This window comes from Chiloscyllium punctatum, chromosome 7 (assembly GCF_047496795.1).
Source record: "Chiloscyllium punctatum isolate Juve2018m chromosome 7, sChiPun1.3, whole genome shotgun sequence".
In the NCBI taxonomy this organism is placed as follows: domain Eukaryota; kingdom Metazoa; phylum Chordata; class Chondrichthyes; order Orectolobiformes; family Hemiscylliidae; genus Chiloscyllium; species Chiloscyllium punctatum.
Genome location: NC_092745.1, coordinates 82,483,725 through 82,507,872, shown reverse-complemented (window position 1 = coordinate 82,507,872; position 24,148 = coordinate 82,483,725). Strand labels below are relative to the sequence as shown.

The 24,148-nt window shown below is 40.4% G+C and overlaps 1 protein-coding gene across 5 annotated transcripts in view; it reads left to right on the top strand.

The window, feature by feature from the left end:
- Positions 1–289: 289 nt before the first annotated feature.
- The window catches only part of oma1 (OMA1 zinc metallopeptidase), a 69,895-nt gene continuing 46,036 nt past the window's right edge, over positions 290–24,148 (top strand). For 2 of the 5 annotated variants that reach the window (XM_072574210.1, XM_072574214.1), the window contains exons 1-4: positions 290–375; positions 3,216–3,730; positions 12,397–12,625; positions 22,439–22,612. In XM_072574210.1, the coding sequence (XP_072430311.1) occupies positions 3,225–3,730; positions 12,397–12,625; positions 22,439–22,612 (909 nt within the window). In that variant the 5' untranslated portion in view covers positions 290–375; positions 3,216–3,224. Of the gene's footprint in view, positions 376–1,562; positions 1,833–1,859; positions 1,947–3,215; positions 3,731–12,396; positions 12,626–22,438; positions 22,613–24,148 lie in introns of those variants that run through there. The other 3 variants (XM_072574211.1, XM_072574212.1, XM_072574213.1) reach the window with 3 other exon arrangements.

Here is a 24,148-nt window from a genome sequence, read left to right as displayed (position 1 = left end):
GAACTTCTTCCCGCTCTGGGACAGGCATCAGAGAATGACACGACCAAGGAGACCATTCGGCCCGCCGTATTAATACTAACTCTTTGACATAATTATACAGTGAGTCCTTTTCTCCGCGTAGCCGCCAAAGTACCAGTCCCTCTCCCCTTGCGCTCAAAAATAAAGCAGAGTAAAGATATTAAAACAGGCTCCATGTTAGAACCGGCCGAAGGTGATTTGCCGGAGCCGGTTGTTCCGGGCCGTCCGGACCCAAAATGATGAGACACCGTTTTTTTTAACCAGGTCCGTCACTTCCGGCCGTCCGGGTGGATCTGGAACTGGATCTGAAGGATAAGGTGGGATCAGCCTGAGGTTCAGCCCCTGGCACTGACCAAGGTAAAGGGCAGATTGTTGGACCAACAGCTTCCTCACCCCCTCCCCAAACTCCCCTCAACACACATCCCCACCCCTCCAAAACTCCCCTCAACACACATCCCCACCCCTCCAAAACTCCCCTCAACACACATCCCCACCCCTCCAAAACTCCCCTCAACACACATCCCCACCCCTCCAAAACTCCCCTCAACACACATCCCCACCCCCCAAACTCCCCACCCCCCAAACTCCCCACCCCCCAAACTCCCCACCCCCCAAACTCCCCTCAACACACATCCCCACCCCCCAAACTCCCCTCAACACACATCCCCACCCTCCCCAAACTCCTCTCAACACACATCCCCACCCCCCCAAACTCCTCTCAACACACATCCCCACCCCCCCAAACTCCCCTCAACACACATCCCCATCTCCTCAAACTCTTGTCAACACATGCCCCCCACCCCCACAAACACACATCCCCATCTTCACAAACTCCCCTCAACACACACCTCCCCCCCCAAACACCCATCACCCTCATACACACCCTCTCTCACACCTCCCACAAACCCCCATACACCCCCATCCCCAGACACACCCCACCACCCCCACACATATTCCCCCCCACCCCCCAATCCCCGGCCTCCAAACATTGTAATTTCTGATGTTCCTCAACCTGACAACAAGCTGGGGTTGGGCTGCAACTAAGAGTTGGCCCCAGAAACAAACAAGCCCAAACGGTTAAACAGTGTTGACAGGTAGGAGGCTGGAAGAACACAGCATCTGGATTAGTGGTGCTGGAAAAGCACAGTCGTTCAGGCAGCATCCGAGGAGCAGTAAAATCAACGTTCAGGCAAAAGCCCTTAATCAGGAATTGATGAAGATGAAGGGATTTTGCCGGAAACGTCAATTTTACTCCTCCTCGGATGCTGCCTGAACTGCTGTGCTTTTCCAGCATCTGCAATCATTGTTTTTACCTGGAAGAACGCAGCAGGCCAGTTAGCATCAGGAGGTGCAGTAGTTGATGCTTTGAGTGTAACCCTTCAGGGCAAAGAGCAAAGGCATGTTGACTTTTTCCAAGAATAGATTTTTCTTGAATAAAATAAACTCACACTTGTTAGAGCTATCTTGTCCCAAAGTGCTTTTTAGCTGTTTTATTTTTGGACTGAAAGTTGAAAGATAAAATCTGTCATTGTTGTTGAACACAGGTTGTAAGTTTGCTCGCTGAGCTGGTCGATTTGTTCTCAGATGTTTCGTCACCTTGCTAGGGAACATGATCAGTTGAACACACTCCAAAAGAAACTGCACCAGTTGCACCAATCGCCAAGAGGAAGTCATTTGTTTGAATTTTCTGCCTCCTAAGCCAAATTAGGAAATTCTCAAATGACATACAAGAGTTCGGTCAACAGTTACAACATTCAAGAGAAATTCTGTCAAACAGACTACGACGAAGTTCAAGCAAGTGCCACAATCATGCGGTAAATCAATCTATAGTTAAAAGACAAACCAGACTCTGGCTCCTTCATTTACTTTACAAAGGGTTTAACATCTGGCATTTCATCATATTGTTCAATGGTACTATACCATAGTAGGTAAAAGAGGTTTCTTCTGAATTTATTATTTGATTTCTTGGTGACCCTTTTACTCATAAATGTTCAGATCAAAGATCGTTAAGAGAGGTACCAGGGAGGAAGATGTGACAATATTGTTCATACTGTTGAAAAGACGTACAGAAAAGTGGGTGCATGAGGGAAGCTAAAATATTGAAATCCAGAGCACTCAAAGTTATACTTAGGAACAGAGCCAGGGTATCAGACACTACTGAGCGACAATTATTTGACACATTCATTTCGAGAAATGATTGTATCCTTTTTTTAAAAAAATACATGAAGAACAAATCTATAGCTGGAGACAATATTTCGAAAAATGCTTGTCCTACTACTTTCTTTTGTATTCTCAGCCATGGTTGTTTGAATAGCAATCATGAATAGGAACAGTGGCTGATATTTGTTTTCCTTCTTTTTCTAATTTAGCAAGATTTTGAACAAGCATTTGTAAAGTCTGAAGTGTATTTTGGATGTCTGATGGGTTACCTCATGGATGTTTGAATGTGTTTCTGATAGGGTTTGAACAAGCTTGTGAGGTCATTGGATTTCCATTGCCTGAAGCCCGATATCAAGAAGCCCAACATCAAGAATCATCTATTTCTGTTTAATGACTATTGATGTATTGTTTCTGTATAAGTGTTCTGAAGTTTTAGCATAATTACCGGAATCCTTTGATAAGAACATAGGAATGGGGACAAGACCTACAGAACTTGTTCAACATCCAGCCAATTTCTGGGATCTTACTGGTATTTCATTACTAAAATAAGTCATAAAAACTTAAGTACCTTACATTGATTGTGTGAAACAAACATACAGGGAAAATGCTGGAGAAACCTAGCAAGTCTGGCAGCATCTGTCATGAGAAAATAGAGTGGAATGTTTGAGTCCACTATGACTTCCTCTGAAATATTAACGGTTTCTCTCTCCACAGATGCTGTCAGAACTACTGGGTATCTTCAACATTTTATATGCTTGTTTCAGATTTCCAGCATCCACATTATTTTGCTTTTAATTGATTGTGTGATGTTGGTTGCAGGCAGTTTGTAGTCTCCCCCAGCATCTAATAACGTACTATTTGGAAGCTGTTTGCAGTTATAGCTGAGAGATTGTTTTTCAGTTGTCACTTCTTGTTTGTTGTATCCCTTTTTCATATTTATACTTAATAGCATGAAATTAGTTTTATTTTTGCTCTTCAATTCTTTTCAAGCAGTCTTGATTTCTTAAAAGGTTTGCTTCATAATGTTTTATTTCTAGTCAGCAGGAATGAAGACAGGACTTTTGTTTTGGGATGCAAGAAGACATCTATTCAGCTGGCGAAATTGTACTTCTCTGCAAAAAATCTCAGCATTCCCAGAAAGAACTCAGACATGGAAAACTTACAAAATAAAAATCCAAAGATTAACAATGAACAATAGCCATGATTATTCAAGGAGAGATTCTCAAGTTTGGCAAACCTATGTTCAACGCAATGGGGAATTGGTAATGTGCTCCAGACATTATTCAACCTTCAGAACTATTGTACACAATGCGGGAAATGCATCAAAAACAGTACCAGCAATCCAAGTAAGCATGGTTGTCAGCCGAAACTTTCCCCACTACAGCAGATATATGCCTGCTTCTATTTTATCAAAGAAACGTTCCATTCTTGAAGAGGCTGCTGACCTATCTAAAGGTTTTCACACATCTTCTCGTGTCTTAGCTTTACCAGTCCCACTACTCTGGATTCTACTAAAGCCAGTGAAAAAGCTGACAGCGATGCTTCTCGGCAGGTAACCTGCACGTTATATAAATATTTTAACAGGTTCATTGCATTCCTAACAATAGTGGTGAATAATATACATATTTTCAACATTGCACTCCCATGTCAATGATTTGGAACTTGCATTCCAGTTTCCAAAGGGATCATGAAGTTAGAGGTATTTGCCTCTGCCTTGATAACGTTAAAATAAGAGTGGCCTTTGTATGGTTAAAATGATAATGTAAAATAGGAACATTAAGCTGTCATTTTATAATGTTTTTACAATCATGTAGCCTGAGCTTGTTAATGTCATTTTTGATGCCTTTGGAGTTACTTTAATTAATATTCCAACTGCAGATGGAGAACTGGTTATTTGCAAAAGATGAGAGAGTTTGGTTGCAGAATTTAGCTGTAATAACAAATCTACGAGTTACATTTTTGTTGCAAAAGATGTTGGTCAGCTCTCTTAGAGTGTTGTATGCAGTTTCAGCAAACATAAGAAGGATATGTAGCATAGTGTAGTGTCTGTACTTCTGAGCTTGAGAACCTGGGCTCAAGTCCCACCTGCTGCAGAGCTGTGTCACAGCATATAAGTCATAATGATATGTTGCACGGACAGAGACCTTTGGTCTAACTTGTCCATGCTGACCAGATATCCTACAGAAGTCTAGTCCCATTTGCCAGCATTTGGCCCAGATCACTCTCAACCCTTCCTATTCATATACTCATCCAGATGCCTTTCAAATCATACCAGCCTCCATCACTTCCTCTGGCTGCTCATCCCATACATGCACCACCATCTCTGTGAAAATGTTGCTTCTTAGGTTCCCTTTAAAATATTTCCCCCCTTAACTTAAGTCTGTGCCTTAGTTTTGGTCTCCACCACCCTGGAGAAAAGGCTTTGCCCATTTACACTATCCATGCGCCTCATGATTTTATAAACCTCTATAAGATCACCCCTCAGCCTCTGATGCTGCAGGTAAAATAGCCCCAGGGTTTCAGCCTCTTCCTGTGGCTCAAACCTTCCATTCCTGGCAACATCCTCATAAATCTCTTCTGAACCCTTTCAAGTTTCACAACATCCTTTTTATAGCAGGGAGACCAGAATTGGATGCAGTGTTGCAAAAGTGGCCGAACCAAGGTACTGTACAGCCACAACGTAATGATGACCACGAATCCATTACCAATTGTCAGGAAAAACCCATCTGGTTCACTTATGCCATTTAGGGAAAAAAACTGCCATCCTTCTATGGTTGGACCTCCAGCAATTTGGTTGACTCTTAACTGCCCTCTGGGCAATTAGGAATGGGCAATAAATGCTGCCCAGTCAGCGATGCCCACATCCCATGAATGAATTTTAAAAAGCCAAAAGCCGCCTTCACTATCCTATCTGCCTGTGATTCCACTTTCGAGGAACTATGAACCAGCACTCCAAGGTCTCTTTGTTCAGCAACACTGCGCACGACCTTATCGTTAAGTGTACAAGTCCTGCTCTGACTTGCCTTTCCAAAGTGCAGCACCTCTCATGTATCTAAGCTTAACTCCATCTGCCACCCCTCTGCCCAATGGCCATTCTGAGCAAGATCCTGTTGTACTCTGTGGTAACCTTCTTTTCTGTCCACTGCACCTCCAATTTTGGTGTAATCTACAGACTTACTAACTATATCTCCTATGTTCACATCCAAATCATTTATATAGATGACAAAAAACAGTGGACCCAGCACTGATCCTCATGTCACATCACTAGTCACAGGTCTCCAGCCTGAAAAGGACCTCTCCACCACCACCCCTTATCTGAACAGATTGATTAAAATAACTGAAAGTTGCATTCTTCCCCATTTAAATGGAGGCTTCTGGACAGGAAAAGATATAAACTTGTGGTAAATGATAAGTTTTAAAAGGCACTTCTAGAACAGTCATGCCCACTTCTGATTCAGGACGCGCGTATTAACATGTCTGAACTGATTAATTGGAAAATGTCGAGGAAGGACAGAAAAGGTCTTGGGATAATGTAAAGGCAAATATCATTGAATATCAGAAATTTGAGTTCTGAGCTATATTTAAACAAGTTTGGCTTTTCTTCATCAAGGAGGAGATTTTGAGGATGATTTAGTTGGCATTTTAAAATGATTGAAAGGTAGTTGACGAAATGGATCAAACGAGTAAAGGATTGAAACAAAATGAGGAATTTGCAATTTAAAAGAAGCTCAATAATATTTTTGCTTTGAATCTGTGTAATAGAGTTCTGCAAGAGATTGTAAAGAAATGCTTTTAAAGTAAAAAGTACAATTTTGAAATAGTTGGCTTTTTTTGAAATATCAATCTCATAGATAAGCGTTTTTTTAAAAGAAATTAGAAAAAAACACTGGACATTCAACACAAACTGAAGATGTTACTTAAAGACTGGATATATTTACCAGCCAGCTTCTTTTCCTGCATTCATGTCACACTGGTTCATGATGTCAATCCACTGCTGGTCTCATTGCAGTTAGACCTCTCGGCCCACAACTTTATCTTCTCCCACTCACCCTTGCCCTTGAGAGTCTACTTCTTGCAGTAAGCCCTTGTACTGTTCCCCTTTGCACATAATTTCCACTTTGAACTAAATTTCCTACAGTACAGTCAGTAATTCACTCAATCTTTGCTGCACTCTGCAATCCTACTGTGAAGTAAGTTTGCAGATGACACCAAAATTGGAGGTGTAGTGAACAGTGAAGAGGGTTACCTCAGATTACAACAGGATCTTGATCAGATGGGCCAATGGGTTGAGAAGTGGCAGATGGAGTTTAATTCAGATAAATGCGAGGTGCTGCATTTTGGGAAAGCAAACCTTAGCAGGGCTTATACATTTAATGGTAAGGTCCTGGGGAGTGTTGTTGAACAAAGAGACCTTGGAGTGCAGGTTCATAGCAGTGGATTCGTGGGTAGGTAGGATAATAAAGAAGGTGTTTGGTATGCTTTCCTTTATTGGTCAGAGTATTGAGTACAGGAGTTGAGAGGTCATATTGTGGCTTTACAGAACATTGTTGGAATATTGTGTGCAATTCTGGTCTCCTTCCTATCGGAAAGATGTTGTGAAACTTGAAAGGGTTCAGGAAAGATTTACAAGGATGTTCCCTGGGTTGGAGGATTTGAGCTATAGGGAGAGGCTGAACAGGCTGGGCTGTTTTCCCTGGAGTGTCAGAGGCTGAGGGGTGACCTTATAGAGGTTTACAAAATTATGAGGGGCATGGATAGGATAAGTAGACAAAGTCTTCCCTGGGGTGGGGGAGTCCAGAACTAGAGGGCATAGGTTTAGGGTGAGAGGGGAAAGATATAAAAGAGACCTAAGGGGCAACTTTTTCATGCAGAGGATTGTACCTGTATGGAATTAACTGCCAGAGGAAGTGGTGGAGGCTGGTACAATTGCAACATTTAAAAGGCATTCGGATGGGTGTATGAATAGGAAGGGTTTGGAGGGATATGTGCTGGGTGCTGGCAGGTGGGACTAGATTAGGTTGGTATATCTGGTCGGCATGGACGGGTTGGACCGAAGGGTCTGTTTCCATGCTGTACAACTCTATGACTCTATGTTCCTTACTAACCATGAGGTGACAGAATTTTCTTTCTTATGAAGACCTGTTCAGAGAATCTATTAGCTACAGTGATCAAAACCTGATTTGGGTAGAGCAATTTGGTGCTTGATATCTGAAAGCCTGCATCAGGCAGCTACCTTCTTTGATTAGGTTATTCTGCCTTTTTAAAGGTGCTGTACTAATCTGACTTGAACTTGAAAATTGAATTTGGAAAGAATATGCCAGTTGCAATCCTGCTTTAAACCAAATTTTCAAAAGTGCAGTCATTAACTCACTGGACCTTTGTCCGACTCTGCTGCATTCCCACATTGACCATGCTCCATAGTGACCCCCTTACTCACTAACGTCTTTATTCAAAAAGAGAAAGTATAAGCCAGTTAGCTTCACATCTGACATTTTAAAACCATATTATAAAGGACGCAATACCTCAGAATTTAGAGGTAGATAATGTAATCATGCAGAATCAACTTGGCTTCAAAAATGGGAAATAATGTCTGACTATTTTCTTAGAATTCTTTGAGGAAGTAAGAAGCAGGGTAGATAAAAAGGAATCAATAGACATAATATGTTTGGATTTCCAAAAGGCATTCAATGAGAATCCATTAAGAAGGCTGTAGAACAAGATAAAACCCTGTGGTGTTTGTTGCAGTACATTAGCATGGTTAGAGCTTGGTTAACTAATGGAAGACAAGGGCCAAAATCTTATCACAACCTGAGCAGGACAGTGGTGAGAAATGTGGCAGAATTTTCTGAAATGTCCAGCATCGACTTCCGGTTTCAGAAGTCGCTGCCATTGATGGACCATGGAGGTTCATTGCAGAAACAGATTTAAAATAAAGAGGAATTGTATCCATTATCCATGGATGTTTGGCATCTGATATGTATCATCTCCTCAAGATCCTCATGGCACCTTTCCAATCCTTAGCAAGCACCGACCCACATTGCAGGGCCGATCAGCTTGCATTGAAAGGCTGTTGCAAGGACACCCTGCATGCATGAACAGACAGGCTGCGTTTCAGAGCTGCTTGCTTACTCAGCATCTATTGAAGCTTACAGAATCCCCTGCCTTGCCATAACTTGTGCGGTCACAGAAGCAGGAAGCTTGCCTTGCTCTTCAGCAGTCCTCAGTCGCAATGGCATATGTCCTGCTTTACCTCCACCACACGCAAACAACTTACGCTGCAGACAAATTGCAAGAAACCATGTTCAGTCTTATGGAAATAGTCCTCACCAAAGTCCATGGAGGCATCCATTAGTCAGGGGATCCAGCCCAATAAATCAAGGATAGCCTCCAGTCCAGGGAATAGGCATCTGATAAGGGGTGTTTCTCACTCAGGAAGTCCATGCCTCTGCGTTCAGGAGTGAATAATGGTAAGACCTATGGCCCCATTGCTGCCAATCCAGGGAGTAGGATTAATGCAGTCGGGCAGATATACAGGTATCAGTTATGTGTCCAAACACTTCTCATCTGGAGCTGTCTGGCTAGGTCGCTGATGTGTTATAGGTAGTCAGTTTGGTCAATCCAGTGAAACCTAGAGGAAGATGAGTTGTGGGGTAGGGGACTGTTGCCATAGGAAGGAGAGTTGGGAAAATATTTATGGGGATTAGGGGCTGCAGAATGGGGGGGAAAGAATAGAATGATAGTTATGAAGGGGAAATTATTTTTTTGTGAGATGAGGAACTGCGGTAAAACGTGGATGGGAATGGGACATGGGAGGGTGTTTCATCCCTGGTTAGGAGCACCTTGGCTTCAAGTGGAGAGGCTGGGGACAGTGTGGGACCACACCCGATATTGTGACCTCATATGCCAGGAGTCTGGTGTAGGGGGGAAGGTATGTACGTGCGGGCTCGTATAACCAGGTTGTATGGGGATCTGAAGAGATGCTAAGCCTAATGGCTTTATAAGAAGGGCTGTCAAGAAGTAAAGCTTGATGTTTGGGCCTTACTGACATGTAGAGGCAGAGACTTGAAACCACTGTCAGAAGAGCACTTACTATCCCCTTCCATAAGGCTAGAAATTGAAACTGCACAATGGGAAAGAGAATGGCTATGACCACACCTCCTGTGAGGGAGGAGGCTTCAAGAGCCACCAGTGTGAGGCCCTTTAGAGGCCCAGAACATTACGTACTGACCCATTTTTTGTGGAGGACTCAGGCTGATGGGTCTTTGAATTTCTGATGATCCTAATGCTTTGAATACCATTGCCCTTCCCGGTTTAAATATGGTGCAGGCACTTGGGATTCTGATCTTTCAGCAAATATCCGATGAGTAGCTTCTTAGTTTGGGAACAATGAGTGGCAGAATGAACCTAGAATTGAGTGAAAAGGGGCACCATTGGTGCGGGCAAGTTACTAATGAGGCGAGTTGATGTGAATTAGTGCATTATTTAAGTAGGCCCAGAGTGAACTTTTCTTCCTAACCAGTTGCTCAAGAAATCCTTTTATGAGCACAGCAAAGAAACTTACCAAAGGACCGAGAGAAAATACCATTTTAAACAAACTTGTTGCATATTTTTACAGACGGTAAAGTTTGAGTATATCAGAAAAGCTTTTTTACTGGAGTGGGAAATAGTTTTCATAATTCCTCCTTCCCAAGTTTAGAAGAGGTTAAATCATATTTTCTTTTTAAAAAAAGCTTTCATTCATCTAGAATGCATTATCTGAGATATCTTTTCTCTCTCGGGAACCACTTCGTTAAAATTAGCTGCAACCTCATCATATGAAATCTTCAACACCCTTCTGATCCTGGATGAGGAGTGAAAATTTTGTTTGCTCTGTCATGTGTGTTTCTATGTTGACTGTGAAGTTTAGAAACCCTTCAGTCCTCATCAGATCTGGCATCAAAGGACACTATAAAATCTCCATAATTCCTTAAGAAATACCTCACAAATATTTTTTCAAAATTACGCAAGTTAAAATTTTGGGGATGTAGTTAATGAGTTGGAGGCTGACTGTTTTAGAAAAGTGTTATAAGTCTTGAGCAGAAAATAAAAGATCAGTTGGCTGAGGGCTCAGAGGCCAACAAACCATGCATTTCCTCCATGCGCTGTGTTCCTCTGCAGCAAATGTGGCAGAAATGCTATATTAGAATGGCTCTGCTAATCCACATCAGACAGTGTTAACTCTGAGTTTGGCTAATTTTATGAGGTTAAAGGCTGCCGAGGAGTAAATGAGTCGAATATCTTTTGAAAACTCACCTTGATGGACAGTACTTTATATTGATGCATCGCTTTTCTTTACATAAGCACTTCCCCTTTGCTAGACTGATCTTTTGTTGTATAGTTCGAAAATGTTACTACAACTAATTTGGGTTGAAAGTATTCTGTGAATTGGGCAAGGATAAAGCAATATTTTTGTTTTCATTTTTGAAGTATTTTGCTTGCAAGATAGATATTTAGTCATTTGATAGTATAAGACTTGAGAATTGTTGAAATGAAATACATTTTATTGAAGCTTTGTCTCTTGCACTCATCAGGACAATTCACAAGAAAACAAATAAAAGGGGAAACACAACATTTATGCTGAATGAGAAGAGGTGTTGCCATGGAGCAAGCATCCATTTTGTTACTGCTGATGGAGAGTTAATAACCAGATTTTGTTTAAATTTTAAAGCAGGCAGGTTGACTCTTATTATTAGCACATTGCCTTGAGCAATCGACAGTGATTGGCAGTCATTTATTTTATTGAATTGGAACAAGTGCAGTGCAGGCTCTGTCTAGGTACACATTCTATGTACACGAATGTATGTAACTTCCAGGACACGACATTGCAAGCCAGCTGACAATCTTGAATTGGATGTCAGCATACTTCCTCATACTTTCAGGCTTATGTAGCAGATGTTATCCAATTGCAGAATCACATCTAATATTGGACAGTATTGCGAGTTTTGCAGGCTCGGACTGGTTGGTACAGTTAGTGCGTTGCTTGTTGCAATCAGCTGAAGGGACATGCTGTTTGAGATGATTCACCAATCTGTGGGATGTATGGTTAGTGTAGCTGGCATCACACAGGCACTGAAAGTCGTAAACCACATTACTCATTTGTATGATAGGAAGAACTTTTCTTTTGGCTGGATGGCAGCATCCTGTTTGTGGCGGACACCATTCCTGTTGTTACTATGTAGTAGCAGCATTAAACAGCTAGCTTCACCTAGTGCTCAAGCTTTTAAGATACCTTGCCCTTTCCAATATAATCTGAGGTAGGCTGGGTCGTTTTCAAGATCAAAATGACTATCTTTGGGCCTTGCATGAGTTTCACAATATAAGTGAGAAATGATCTAATCAGAGTAGCCATTATCCTACAGAATGACTTTGATGTGCCCATTTCTACATCAGGTTTGCAAGTATGCCTTGTGCTGTATTTCTGAGATTGCTGATAAGGGCAATCTTCTAGCATGTGAAACTGCAGGAATGCTGGTGTGTATGCTGACTAGTGAAGGTAGGTTTGCAATAGATAGAGCAAAGAAACTTTCACAGATTGCTCAGCTGGACATTGAAGAAAGGGAGCTCATTTGACTGCTCCATTTCAAATGTGAATTTGCACTTAGGATGTAACTTATTAAGATATACAAGGACATTTTTGCATGTAGTGTGGATTCACATATAGTAAACACACCATCTATGTATGAGAAACATGCAAGGGGTAGGTCGTTATGTGTCAATTTGTGGAAGGCACGTTTCTCAGGGGGTCCAACATCAATACTCATTTACATAAATATTAACCACTGGATATGTTTTAATTGCATTTCATTGTTTTTATATTTTGCAATGAAATTAGCCTTACGTTTGAGCATTGAACAATTATATCAATTCCACCCAGCTGTATTAGCTTCAGCTTGGTATTTTATGGAGCAGTCTGAGATCAACAACCATTCAGTCAGTTAATTGTATTCTCATTTTGTGCTGTTGCTGAGGTATGAGAAACCCTTGTCTTTGATGTTTTAGCCTAAAGATAAAATGACAGAGACTAAAGCCAAAAAAAAAGAGTTAAGTGCATTGGCGTAATGGGAGATGACTGCATACATATGGCAAGCATTTCAGAATTTAAGCAAGCTACAGTGTCTATAGTGCAGAAAATAGCAAGCTTTCATCAGGTTGTAACAGATTTATTTTGTGTGCTTTCAGGAGTATAAGGAAATGGTGGCAGGCTCTTCCACCTGACAAACAGGAGCTACTTAAAGATAATGTGAAAAGGCACAAGTGGAGAATTCTATTCGGCATATGTAGTCTGTCATGTTTGATTGCAGTATATTTTTGGACCCACTTGGACAAGAATCCTATTACAGGCCGAACTCGTCTACTGATGTTCAGCAAACGACAATTTCTGCAACTCGCTGAATTTGAGTACCAGTCGGTAAGTATGTATTGAATACAAAAGGGTCTGAACTGTATCCTTAGCTTTTGTGTCTGTCAACACAAATTTATCCTGAATGACATCTTCAGCTGTTGTCTTTTAAAAAAAAATCATTACATTCCACTGAGTGCTTATAGTCTGTCCTAAATCTATAATAATTTATTATCCAAGTACTATATCCAAATATATGCCATTGAAATATTCTGCATCAACATTCCTGTTGAGTTTCTCATGTTAAAGGTTTTTAAAGGCAGCTATTCATTTAGATCTGTCGTAATTTCTCTATGAACCAGTAGATGGCACTTCAATCGCTTTCCCCATAATCTCTCACTGAAATTTAACACAGAAATATCAATGCATCCATCATTGAAGACTCTGTGCACGTGCCCAGACCTCCATTGTTTTGTTTTCAGTTCTCTTTTATTTGCACATAAGCTCTTTATATAATTGTTTTGTACTAGAATCTTTTTTGCACCTTTACTATGTTTGTTAGTAGCTCTTTGTGACTTTGTTAGTAGCTGGGAATGGTGGATCAGTGGTTAGCACTGCAGCCTCTCAGCGCCAGGGACCTGGGTTCGATTCCAGCCTTGGGTGACTGTCTGTGTGGAGTTTGCACATTTTGCCCGTGTCTGCGTGGGTTTCCTCCGGGTGCCCCGGTTTCCTCACACAATCCAAAAGATGTGCAGGTCAGGTATTGGCCATAGTGTTAGGTATGTTAGTTAGGGGTAAATATAGTTTGGGGAAATGGGTCGAGGTGGGTTATTCTTCGGAGGGTCAGTGTGAAGCTGTTGGGCTGAACAGCCTGTTTCTGTACTGTAGGGAATCTAGTCTAATCTTCATTTGCTCCTGTTCTTGACTTCCTCTGGCAGACAGTAATCCAGCATCTTTGCTACTACTGTTCTCTTGTATCTGCAAAATAGTCATTCTTGAGGCTTTCATGGCACTGATTTTTAATTTGCTGAAGGTGTTTACTACTGATTCTTCTCATCTTTTCAGGCATCTGCCATGTCATCTGATATTTTGTTCTTGAGCACTTGCCTCCACACTTGAGAATATTATGGAGTTGTCACCTTCTTGAACTGTTACAGTTCATGGGGGGAGGTGTTGATTTAGATTCCCCCACAATGCTGTCGGGGAGGAAACTGCAAGATTTGGATCTACCAACACTGAAGGAACGACAGTATACTTCCATGTGAGGATCATATATAACTTACAGGGGTAATTGCACATGGTGGTGTCCCCTTCCATCTTCTGTCATTATTTTTCTTGTTAATGGAGGTTGAGGGTTTGTAAAATGCTGTTGAAGAAGCCTTGGTGAATTCTTGACCCATCTCTTATTATTGCTGAAGTAACTCCTCAGAATCACCACGTCACCCTTTATTTACAAGTGGAGTCCAGCTTTCTCAGAGCCACCTCTCAGATTGAGCAGAGCTCTGACACTCCTGTTTATATCTTGTCAGCCATGGCTTCCTTATTGGACCAGATTAACAGCCTGAAAGAGGAACTCACATTCTGACTCCACTTGCCTCCGCACTTGCATTCTCTCATTTCTGTTTCCAGTTGCAACACAGTAGGGAAACGTTTTCACACTTCGGACTTCCAGATCACTTGTGTAATAATCCTTTCAGTACATATGAATAAATTAGTACTCTAGTTAGCTGCACAAATTACATAGTACACTTCAGCCAATACTCTCAATTACTGAATAACTTGACAACGTAATGTTCCTGAAATGTAGATATTATGCCTCCATATATTTCTGGACTCTTCACAGTTAGCTATTTTTGTTTCCTTGTAATGCCCTGCGTCTTATTTCCTGGTCCAACCTGAAATATATTAAAAACAACAATGGTCCTGAGCTGATTGCTCTGGAGCATCACTACTTATATCCCTCCAGTCCAGAATCCATTCATTGATTGCTGTCACGTGGTTTGTCCCTTTCTTAGAAGTCACATGACACCAGATTATAATATGAACAGATTGATTTGAATTTGCAAGGTTTCACTTCACCTGACGAAGGAGTAGCACTCTTAAAGCTTGTGATTTCAACTAAACCAGTTGGAATTGTAATCTGGCATCATGTGACTTCTTACTTTGTCCACCCCAGTCCAACATGGCATCTCCACATCATGTCCCTTTATTATACTAGCTCAGATGAAAATTCATAAGCCACTGCATTTCCTTTTGAGGAGAGTGTAGTCTTTTCTGCAAGAACATTCTAGATTTGTAGCACATGACAGACTTCTCTGATCCACATTAGGAACAGGAGTAGGCCAGTCAGCCCCAGTAGTCTGTTCCACTATTTAATGTGGTCATGACTGATCTATGACCTAACTCCAGACTACTATGTGCACTTATGTACATACTAATCAAACTTTCTCCTGTCACAATTTAACTTAATTAGAACAAAGTACAATTAAAACTTTCTAGACTGACAGGAGTTGCAGCCTCCAGGGCATTCAGGTTTTTGGTAAGTGAAAATTAGATGATTTATGCAGTATATTTACAGTTGGATCAATTTCATTCACATTCCTCTAATTTCACTAAATCTAATCCCTAAAAGATTTAGTGGCACGGCGGCACGGTGGCACAGTGGCTAGCACTGCTGCCTCACAGCGCCAGAGACCCGGGTTCAATTCCCACCTCAGGCGACTGACTGTGTGGAGTTTGCACGTTCTCCCCGTGTCTGCATGGGTTTCCTCCGGGTGCTCCGGTTTCCTCCCACACTCCAAAGATGTGCAGGTCAGGTGAATTGGCCATGCTAAATTGCCCGTAGTGTTAGGTAAGGGGTAGATGTAGATGTAGGGGTAAGGGTGGGTTACGCTTCGGCGGGGCGGTGTGGACTTGTTAGCCCGAAGGGCCTGTTTCCACACTGTAAGTAATCTAATCTAATCTAAAAAAAAAATTACTTTTCTGTTCAGGCTCTATTTGCAATTATGAAAATGCTTCCTTAATTTTATTTGTGCACTTTAAAAATATCTTTAAAATCCCTATTAACATTTTTAGAAAGACAGTTAACAGAGATCAAGGTTTCCTTTGTTTTCCAACCGCAACAGAGGGAGTTTCCCCTCCTCTCAATCGACATGAAATCTAGTGTATGGCCAATCCTCTGCGCACGCATTTGTCCCTGCCCCCAACACATTTTACCAGCAGTGGGAGTGACATCAGGCCAGTTGAGACTCTTAAATCGGCATTTAATTCCCAATTAATGGCCTTCCTGTTGCCACTGTTATTTACCTAGTGGTAGAGTCCCATGCTAACTGTCCAGCCCAACATTTTTCCTTGCTCAGGTTGATGGTAAGCAGGAGGTTCCCTCTGGACAAATGGAGGGTTTCCTCAAGGCAGTAGCCCCCACAACTAATCCCTGGCAGCTCTTTGAGGTGGGATTGCCTCACCCAGAGGGGAGAAAAACCTACCTTCACCTATAACAATCAGTCACTTAATGGCTGTATAATGGCGTTCTGCTTGGCGAACTCTGTACCCTCAACTGAGGGGTCCCTGCATACACCATTAAGTCTAGCCCATTGCCTCAAACTTTCCACTGGCAGCTATTGTTTACTAAAATTAATAAATAGAGAAAAAAAATACACCAAGTTAATATATAATTGTTTCCACTTTCATTTCAAGGTATATTTTATAGTTTTCTTTTAAATTAAGAAATGTAGCTCCAGGCACAGGGCTTAAGGTTGTGTGTACTATTCAGGATGAAAGGAATTGATGTAAATGACAAAGAAGCAGTCAGGTGTGGTGCTAAGCTTGGCTTTTAACAGTTTGTAAGAGACAGAGAAGGCTAATGGAAATGAGTTTGTTTTAAAGATAACTGAAAGAGTGAATCAATGTATTTAGAGAATCCGGTGTTGGACTGGGGTGTACAAAGTTAAAATTCACACAACACCAGGTTATAGTCCAACAGGGTGGCAGGAGGCTCAGACTAGCGATTCTGTAGTCCAACATGTTGCGTATTTTTGCTGTTAGCAAAGACGTTGCCAAATTGACAAATTCATGAACTAGTAGAGTGCCACTAATTTTTATTTTATAACTGTGTATTTGTAAAGATTCCCTTGCTAAGACAAATAACATTAAATATACATTTTAATGGAATTAGAAAAGATGCAACTTCAGAAACTTTCTGTTCAGTTCTGAAAAGCCTCATTGAACTTGCAGAATCTCTGGCGCTGAAACTATGAGTTTCCCAGTGCTCCCTTTTCAGAATTGAAGATTAAGTGACCTTATTTTGCAGTAATAAAACCAGAAAATGCTGGAAAAACTCAACTGTGGAGTCATCTACGGACCTAATGTTTTGAGTTGAATGATTCTTCAAGTCGTATTTAACTTGAAAAGTTAACTGTTTCTGTCTTTACAGAATGCTGCTCGACCTGCTGAGTAATTGCAGCAATTTCTGTTTTTATTTCTGATTTTCAGCGTCTGCAGAATTTTGCTTTTAACCCAGCACTTGTTTTAGGACAATTTTGGGTCTTTCAATCTTCTCTGGATTCGGAAGTGGTGATGGAGGACTGGAGAATTACAAAAATTTTGTCTTGTTCAAAAAGATTGTTGAAGATGCGCCCTGTAATTACAAGCCTGTAAGTTTAACTTCACTGGTAGGGAAACTGCTAGAAACAACAATTAGTATTAACATGCATGTTTTGAGAAGATTTGTAGCTCAGGTTGAGGTTCTGGATGTAGTTTGCTCACTGAGCTGGAAGGTTCGTTTTCAGACATTTCATCGCCATACTTGGTAACATCATAAATGAGCCTCTGGTGAAGCATAAGTTTAGTGTGTTGGTGGGTTTGTGGGCTACCATTTCTGAGTAGTCTGGTAGTCATTTCTGAGATGTCTTTGATGTAGGGGAGTGTGGCTAGGATTTCTAGATGGGTTTTGTCTGCTTGTTTGGGTTTGTTGCTGAGAAATCGGCGGACTGTGTTTAGTGGGTACCCATTCTTTTTGAATACGATGTATAGGTGATTTTCCTCAACTCTTTGCAGTACCTCTGTGCTGCTGTGTGCGGTGGCTCATTGAAATAATGTTCTAATGCAGTTTTGTTTGTGGATGTTGGGATGATTACTTCTGTAGTTCACTATTTGGTCCGTATGTGTTGTTTTCCTGTAGGCGCTGGTTTGAAGTTCCCCATTGACTGTTTGCTCTACTGTGACATCTAGGAATGGCAGTTTGTTGTTGTTTTCCTCCTCTTTAGTGAATTTTATGCCAGTAAGGGTATTATTGATGATCTTGAAGGTTTCCTCTAACTTGTTTCGTTTAGTGATGACAAAGGTGTCATCCATGTAGCAGACCCAAAATTTGAGTTGGATGATTGGCAGAGCAGTTTGTTTGAGATTCTGCATTGCTGCCTCTGCTAAGAACCCTGATGTTGGTGATTCCATGGGTGTTCCGTTGGTTTGTCTGTAGGTTTTGTTGTTGAAAGTGAAACATGTGGTAAGGCATTGGTCCACTAGCTTGATGATGTTGTCCTTGCTGATGAAGTTAGTAGTGTTTGGTGGCAAGCTGTGTTCTTGAACTACTGAAACCCATTTGCTGTAAGTAAACCTAAAATGCTGGTAGGGAACTCTGTGTCTTTGGTTCTTCTGAATAATGTAGTCAGTGTTTCTTTGGCCAGGTTGATGTTGACTTGAAAGGGTTAAGAAAAGATTTACAAGGATGTTGCCAGGATTGGAGGATTTGAGCTATAGGGAGAAGATGAACAGGTTGGGGCTATTTTCCCTGGAGTGTCAGAGGCTGAGGGGTGACCTTATAGAGGTTTACAAAATTATGAGGGGCATGGATAGGATAAATAGACAAAGTCTTTCCCCTGGAGTGGGGGAGTCCAGAACTGGAGGGCATAGGTTTAGAGTGAGAGGGGAAAGATATAAATGAGACCTATGGGGAAGCATTTTCACAGGGTGGTACGAGTATGGAATGAGCTGCCAGAAGAAGTGGTGGAGGCTGGTACAATTGCAACATTTAAAAGGCTTTTGGATGGGTATATGAATAGGAAGGGTTTGGAGGGATATGGGCCGGGTGCTGGCAGGTGGGACTAGATTGGGTTGGGATATCTGGTCAGTATGGACGGGTTGGACCAAAGGGCCTGTTCCCATGCTGTACATCTTTATGGCTCTGACGGATGTGAACAGGCTGTTACGTCAAAGGAGACCATTATTTTGTCCTCTTCTGTCTTGGTGTCTTTGGTATTCAGGTATTCTTGGGTGGAGTGAATGGAGTGGTGTGAGTCTTGTAAATGTTTTCATCTTTGGTTCCTTGGCCAATCTGTATGTTGGTGTTCCAGGTAGCGCGAAACTATGGGGGTGGGGGGCTCCTGTTTTGTAACAAACAGGACATTGGACAAACAGGCAGAAAACTAGCCACCACGCTACATGAACATCAACTAGCCACAAAAAGACATGATCCACTATCACTAGTATCCTTTCATACAGATGACTGGGACAACATATCCACCTTCAGACAAGCCAAACATGGACAAGCACGAGAATTCCTTAAAGCACGGCATTCCAAGTGGAACTTTATCAACAAATACATCGACTTGGACACCATTTACAACTCTCTGAGAAAAAGAACAAGAAATGACACCACCCCAGGAAATGACACCACCAACCCAAGAAAACCTAAACACAAATAGAAAGTAGGTTGCACTACTAGTGCTTCACCAGAGGCTTACTGATGATGTTTTCCGAGTATGGTGATGAAACGTCTGAAAATGAACCTTCTAGCTCAGTGAGCAAACTTACATTCAGCATAGTGACATGGAAAAACATTAGTTGCGTAGGCAGAGCCAACATGGATTTGTTTAGGGAACGTTCAGTCTGATTAATTTGCTGAAGTTCTTAGAAGAGGTGTTGTTCTGGTGCACATAGACTTGCATAGGGTTTTCAATACAGTACCCACAGTAGTTTTGTGGGAAAAGTTATATCTCATGGAGTAAAAGAGTTAGTAATAACATAGATATAGAATTGGCTGAGGAATATAATCCATAGACTGAAGGTTAACTTGAACTGATTTGGGCTGGAGAAAGGTTTGAAGTGGTGCTTTCCAGGTTCTGTATCATGACCCTTGTTTTTTCTAATGAAAAACAAGTGTAGATCTTGGTGTGCAGGGGACAACTTCAAATTTGCAGATGACTCAAAACCTGAGAGCATTGTAAACTGTGAGGTGGACAGGGGAAAACTCCAAGACAACATTGACAAGTTGGTGGAGTGACTTACAGGTGACAGCTGGTGTGCAATGTGAAGCAGTGTGAGCTAATACACCTTGATACAACAAAAATGAAGAGACCTTATGTAAAAGCAACTATTCTAAAGGAAAGGGGCAGAGACACCTCAATGTGTGTGTGTGTGTGTGTGTGTGTGTGTGTGTGTGTGTGTGTGTGTGTGTGTGTGTGTGTGTGTACATTAAGACATGAAAGGTGGCAGGACAGGTAGAGTGAGCTGTTAATATCACATTACAGTATTCCAGTTTTCATTTATCGGGTCATAGACTCAAGAGGTTTGCTGAATTTGTGTGTGGAGTATTGTGTCCAGTTCTGAGCATCACGCTTTAGTGTGATGTGAAGGCATTGGAGAAAGTGGAGAAGGGTTTACAATAATGGTTCTAGGGATGTGAAACTTCAGTTATGAGGATAGACGTAAAAAGTTAGGACTCTTTCCCTTGGACAGACTGAGGCTAAGAGGAGATTTGATAGAAGTTTTCAAAATTGTGAGGGGTCTGGATAGACTAAATGAGGAGAAACTGTTTGCACTCTTAGATTAAGAACCGGGTGTGCAAGTTCAGTGTTTTGCAAAAATAAAAAAGTGCAAGCTGAGAAAAAAAAACATTTTTGCACATTGAATAATTAGTGTATGGAATGCACCACCTTGAAGTGTGGTGGAGGCAGATTCAGTTAAGGCATTCAAGTGGGCATTAAGTAATTATTTTAAATTGGAATAATTTTGCAAGATTATCACAAAAAGGCAGGAGAATAATAATAATCAAAATGCTTAGAGAGCTGGTATAGACACAATGTAGTGTTCAGTTTATTTTGGAGCTAAGCTAGTTCAGTGTTATGTAAAATATGGTTGGCAAGAACTAAAGATAGCAGTAGCAGTTTCCATCAGGCCAGTTATATAATCGAGGCCACAGTAATTAGTGCTAAAGTCCACTAAGTAAATGTTCAGTGTTTTTTATGTTGGAGTGGAGGAATGTTCTTAAATTCTGAAACATATTGTCCACCTGGCTGCAGTTGTTCATTTGTAGCTTTGTCATTTTAAAATAAATTTCAGCAGAAAATGCATCCACATTTTCAAGACTATCAAATGGCAATGATTATTCTTTGCAATTCTGAAAACTGTACTTTTTAAAAGCTACAAATTCAAAATAATTTTCTTTTTGAGACGCTGTTTAAAGAATTTCTTCCCTATATATTTGTAAGTAAAACCAGGACACTGAGTAGCAACACACTTATGATTATATATTATACATCAGAAATAATTTGCTGCATAATGGATTGATAAGCCTTAAGTTTACCAAATAATAGCTTGTCAGACTGTCAGGTTGTGAGGAGAACAAATACACTTAACTCACTATAAAGCATTTGTAAAATATAGCACCTTTATTCTGTTATTTATTTGTTGGACCTGGAAGGAAATTTAGCAAAATGTAAAGGTGATAGCAAAACCATTCAGCAACTTGTGAAATGATATTGGAAGTGACTAAGAAGCTATTAATGTTGGAAAAATGAGTGATATGAAACACTTGTGTAATTATTTTTAATAAAGGAGGATTTGGCTAGGTGCGATTAGACTAAGTACGATTCTTCCTTCACAAATTCATGTTTTTGCAATGTCTTTATGTAGAAAGATGTAAACCTTTTGTAATTAATGCATTGTGAGAATCTGAGGAAATGTAGATGAATTCTAAAACATCACACTCTGCTTGATACTATTCTCTTATACACCAAGGTATAGATTAGCCAGTTTCTGATAAACGGTAGCACAGTGTAACTAATCCATACAGGGGTTGCTGGAGTATGCTTTGAGTAAGTACAACTAGATGTGATTCTTACAAGGTATATTTTAACATTGCACTGTATTTTATTACCTGAAGTGCATGAAGGACAATAACTAAAGAAAGAACAAACTTTCATTTCTCCAGGGCTCATGACTTTCATTACTTCAGTAGAACCCAAAAGCATTTTACAGAGAATGAATTATTTTTGAAGTGTAACCATTCTTGTATTGTAAAGTAATTGCTCCTTGCATGCAATGCACATTTTGTACCTTGAGTTGCCTCAAAATGCTCAGACTGTGATTAAAGATTGTAGCGGTACCAATCTTACAGCTGTAGGGACAGAGCTTTTGAAAGGGAGGAAGAAGACATTTTGGAGATGTTGGAGGAGGCAGTTCCTGTGGGCAAGCGGCATCATAGCTCATGTAGTCACTGAACTCATAGTGTTGCTAAGCTTAGATTACATAGATTTCCTACTCAGTTTGATATCCAATTGGTGTATCAGAAACTTGGAATGGAATAATACAACTTTGATAGCTTAATTTTTGAGCTTAACCATGGTATTTTGGAAGGACAGTGGAGGGCGAAATCATGCCTTAGCTATTCTTTGATATTTTCCAGTGCCTGGCTTATAGTGACATTTTGAAAAGTTCAGTCATGGTGTGGCCCAGAAGATCAAACAGGCCTGGGGAGAAAACACACACTTAACATTCAGCTTAATTATTGTCTTAACATTTTTAAATGAATTGTTCGATTAATTTTATCTTGAAGAATTGATGCTGAAACCACATTTGTTTCTCATTATTTCTTTCCTCCCTTAGGTGCTGGAGAGCTACAAGGATAAAATTCTACCTGCGAATGACCCAATGTATAAAACCACTCAGTTTATTTTCAGCCAGTTGGTTGAAAAAAACAAAGATATCCCAGGAGTTTCTGAAACTAAATGGAGTATTAATGTTGTTGAAGATCCAGAGATCAATGCTTTTGTCATGCCAGTAAGAAATAAACCATGAAATGTCTTTAGGCTAAAGATGTAAACATTTAGTATACTACATTAACAGCTTAATTGGGATCTTTGCAGTATCAGAGTTGTTATATTCAGTTACGAATTCTGTAGTACAATTGAAAAATAATTTCCTTATTCTATCCTCTTGTGGCTTACTTGATTAGTATTTCTCTGCAGTTAATATGTCATTACAATGTTTAATCAGTGAAGTGTCTCTAACGCTTCAGCTTTTGTTAAATGTCCAACTTAATCCGTGTCATATTCCAATTAATTTAGAATCTCATCAACCTATGCTTGATGCTACTTTATACAATGAAGCAGGACCCAATAATAAGTGCCAATTAGCATTTTATTCTAAAATATAGCTGAAAATGATATTTAATTAAGGCCTCCTGGTGACAATAATGTGAACTTATCAGTTATCATTAACCATCTACAAGTGATGGAATGTTGTGCATCAGTGCACAGGACAACATCATGAGGAAAGGGCATAGCTTCATTTTCAATTTCCTAGGTGTTGCTGAATTCCCAACCCCAATGTTTTTGGGCCTCTAGGTACAACGTGAGTGAATATTATAAGAAAGAGAGTTTCTTTGGATTACAATCTGATTTACTACCAAAAATGAGTACATAGCTCTTGTGATTTCAGCATGTTATTTAGATTGGATTTACATATTGAACAAAGATTTTTGTAAGGGTACATCCTAGTATGGTATTTTTATCCGGTAGCAATTAGAAAATACACTTTTAAATCTGAAGTAATATTTGTGTACTGTAAACCTAATCTATATATAAAATTAATTGTTCACTAGGAGCAGGCCAATGATGAATTTCCTGTAGACTATATCAGTTAAAAATGAAGGAATTAGTGATTTCTACTGCAAAACCTATTTAACAATTGTGCCAGCTTCAAGAGACATTCAGCACTCAAGTTGATCTGCACTACTTCATTTCAATAGTGTGTGCCAGTGGCAAAACATTTGCATTGGATGTTCCTTTTGTGCCAGTGGTTGTGTTTCTTTACCAATGATTCACTGCCATAATCTTACCACATTTACAAGATGGAATAGACCTTGTTTCGAGCATGTTATGATTTCAAACTGACTCAACACTGAAGATTTTGAGGATGCACTCCCTTTAAAATGTGATTATTTTTTTAACCAAAGAAAGAAAGAATGCTTTTAAACTAAATTATTCATCATTTAAAATAAGATAATCAGTACATTGTGCACAATTTGTGTGGATGCATTGTTATCTGGGTGGCACAGGTTTATTGCTCTTTGCTTGTTCTTCTGTTAATATGTCTATCTTTACACTTGCTATATGTTATTTTTACTGAATTTAAGAGTTGTTTTAAATAATCCAGAAATGACTCCTGTGGCGTTTGCAGGAAGGAAGCCTGTGAAGTCATTCCCAGATCATGCTTATGCTTAAGTCATATCAACACATGATAATATTTAACAAACATTATCTTTCCCAGCAATTTGGTGGCTGCCTTCTTCCTCCCATTGCTGCAGCCCTCAGC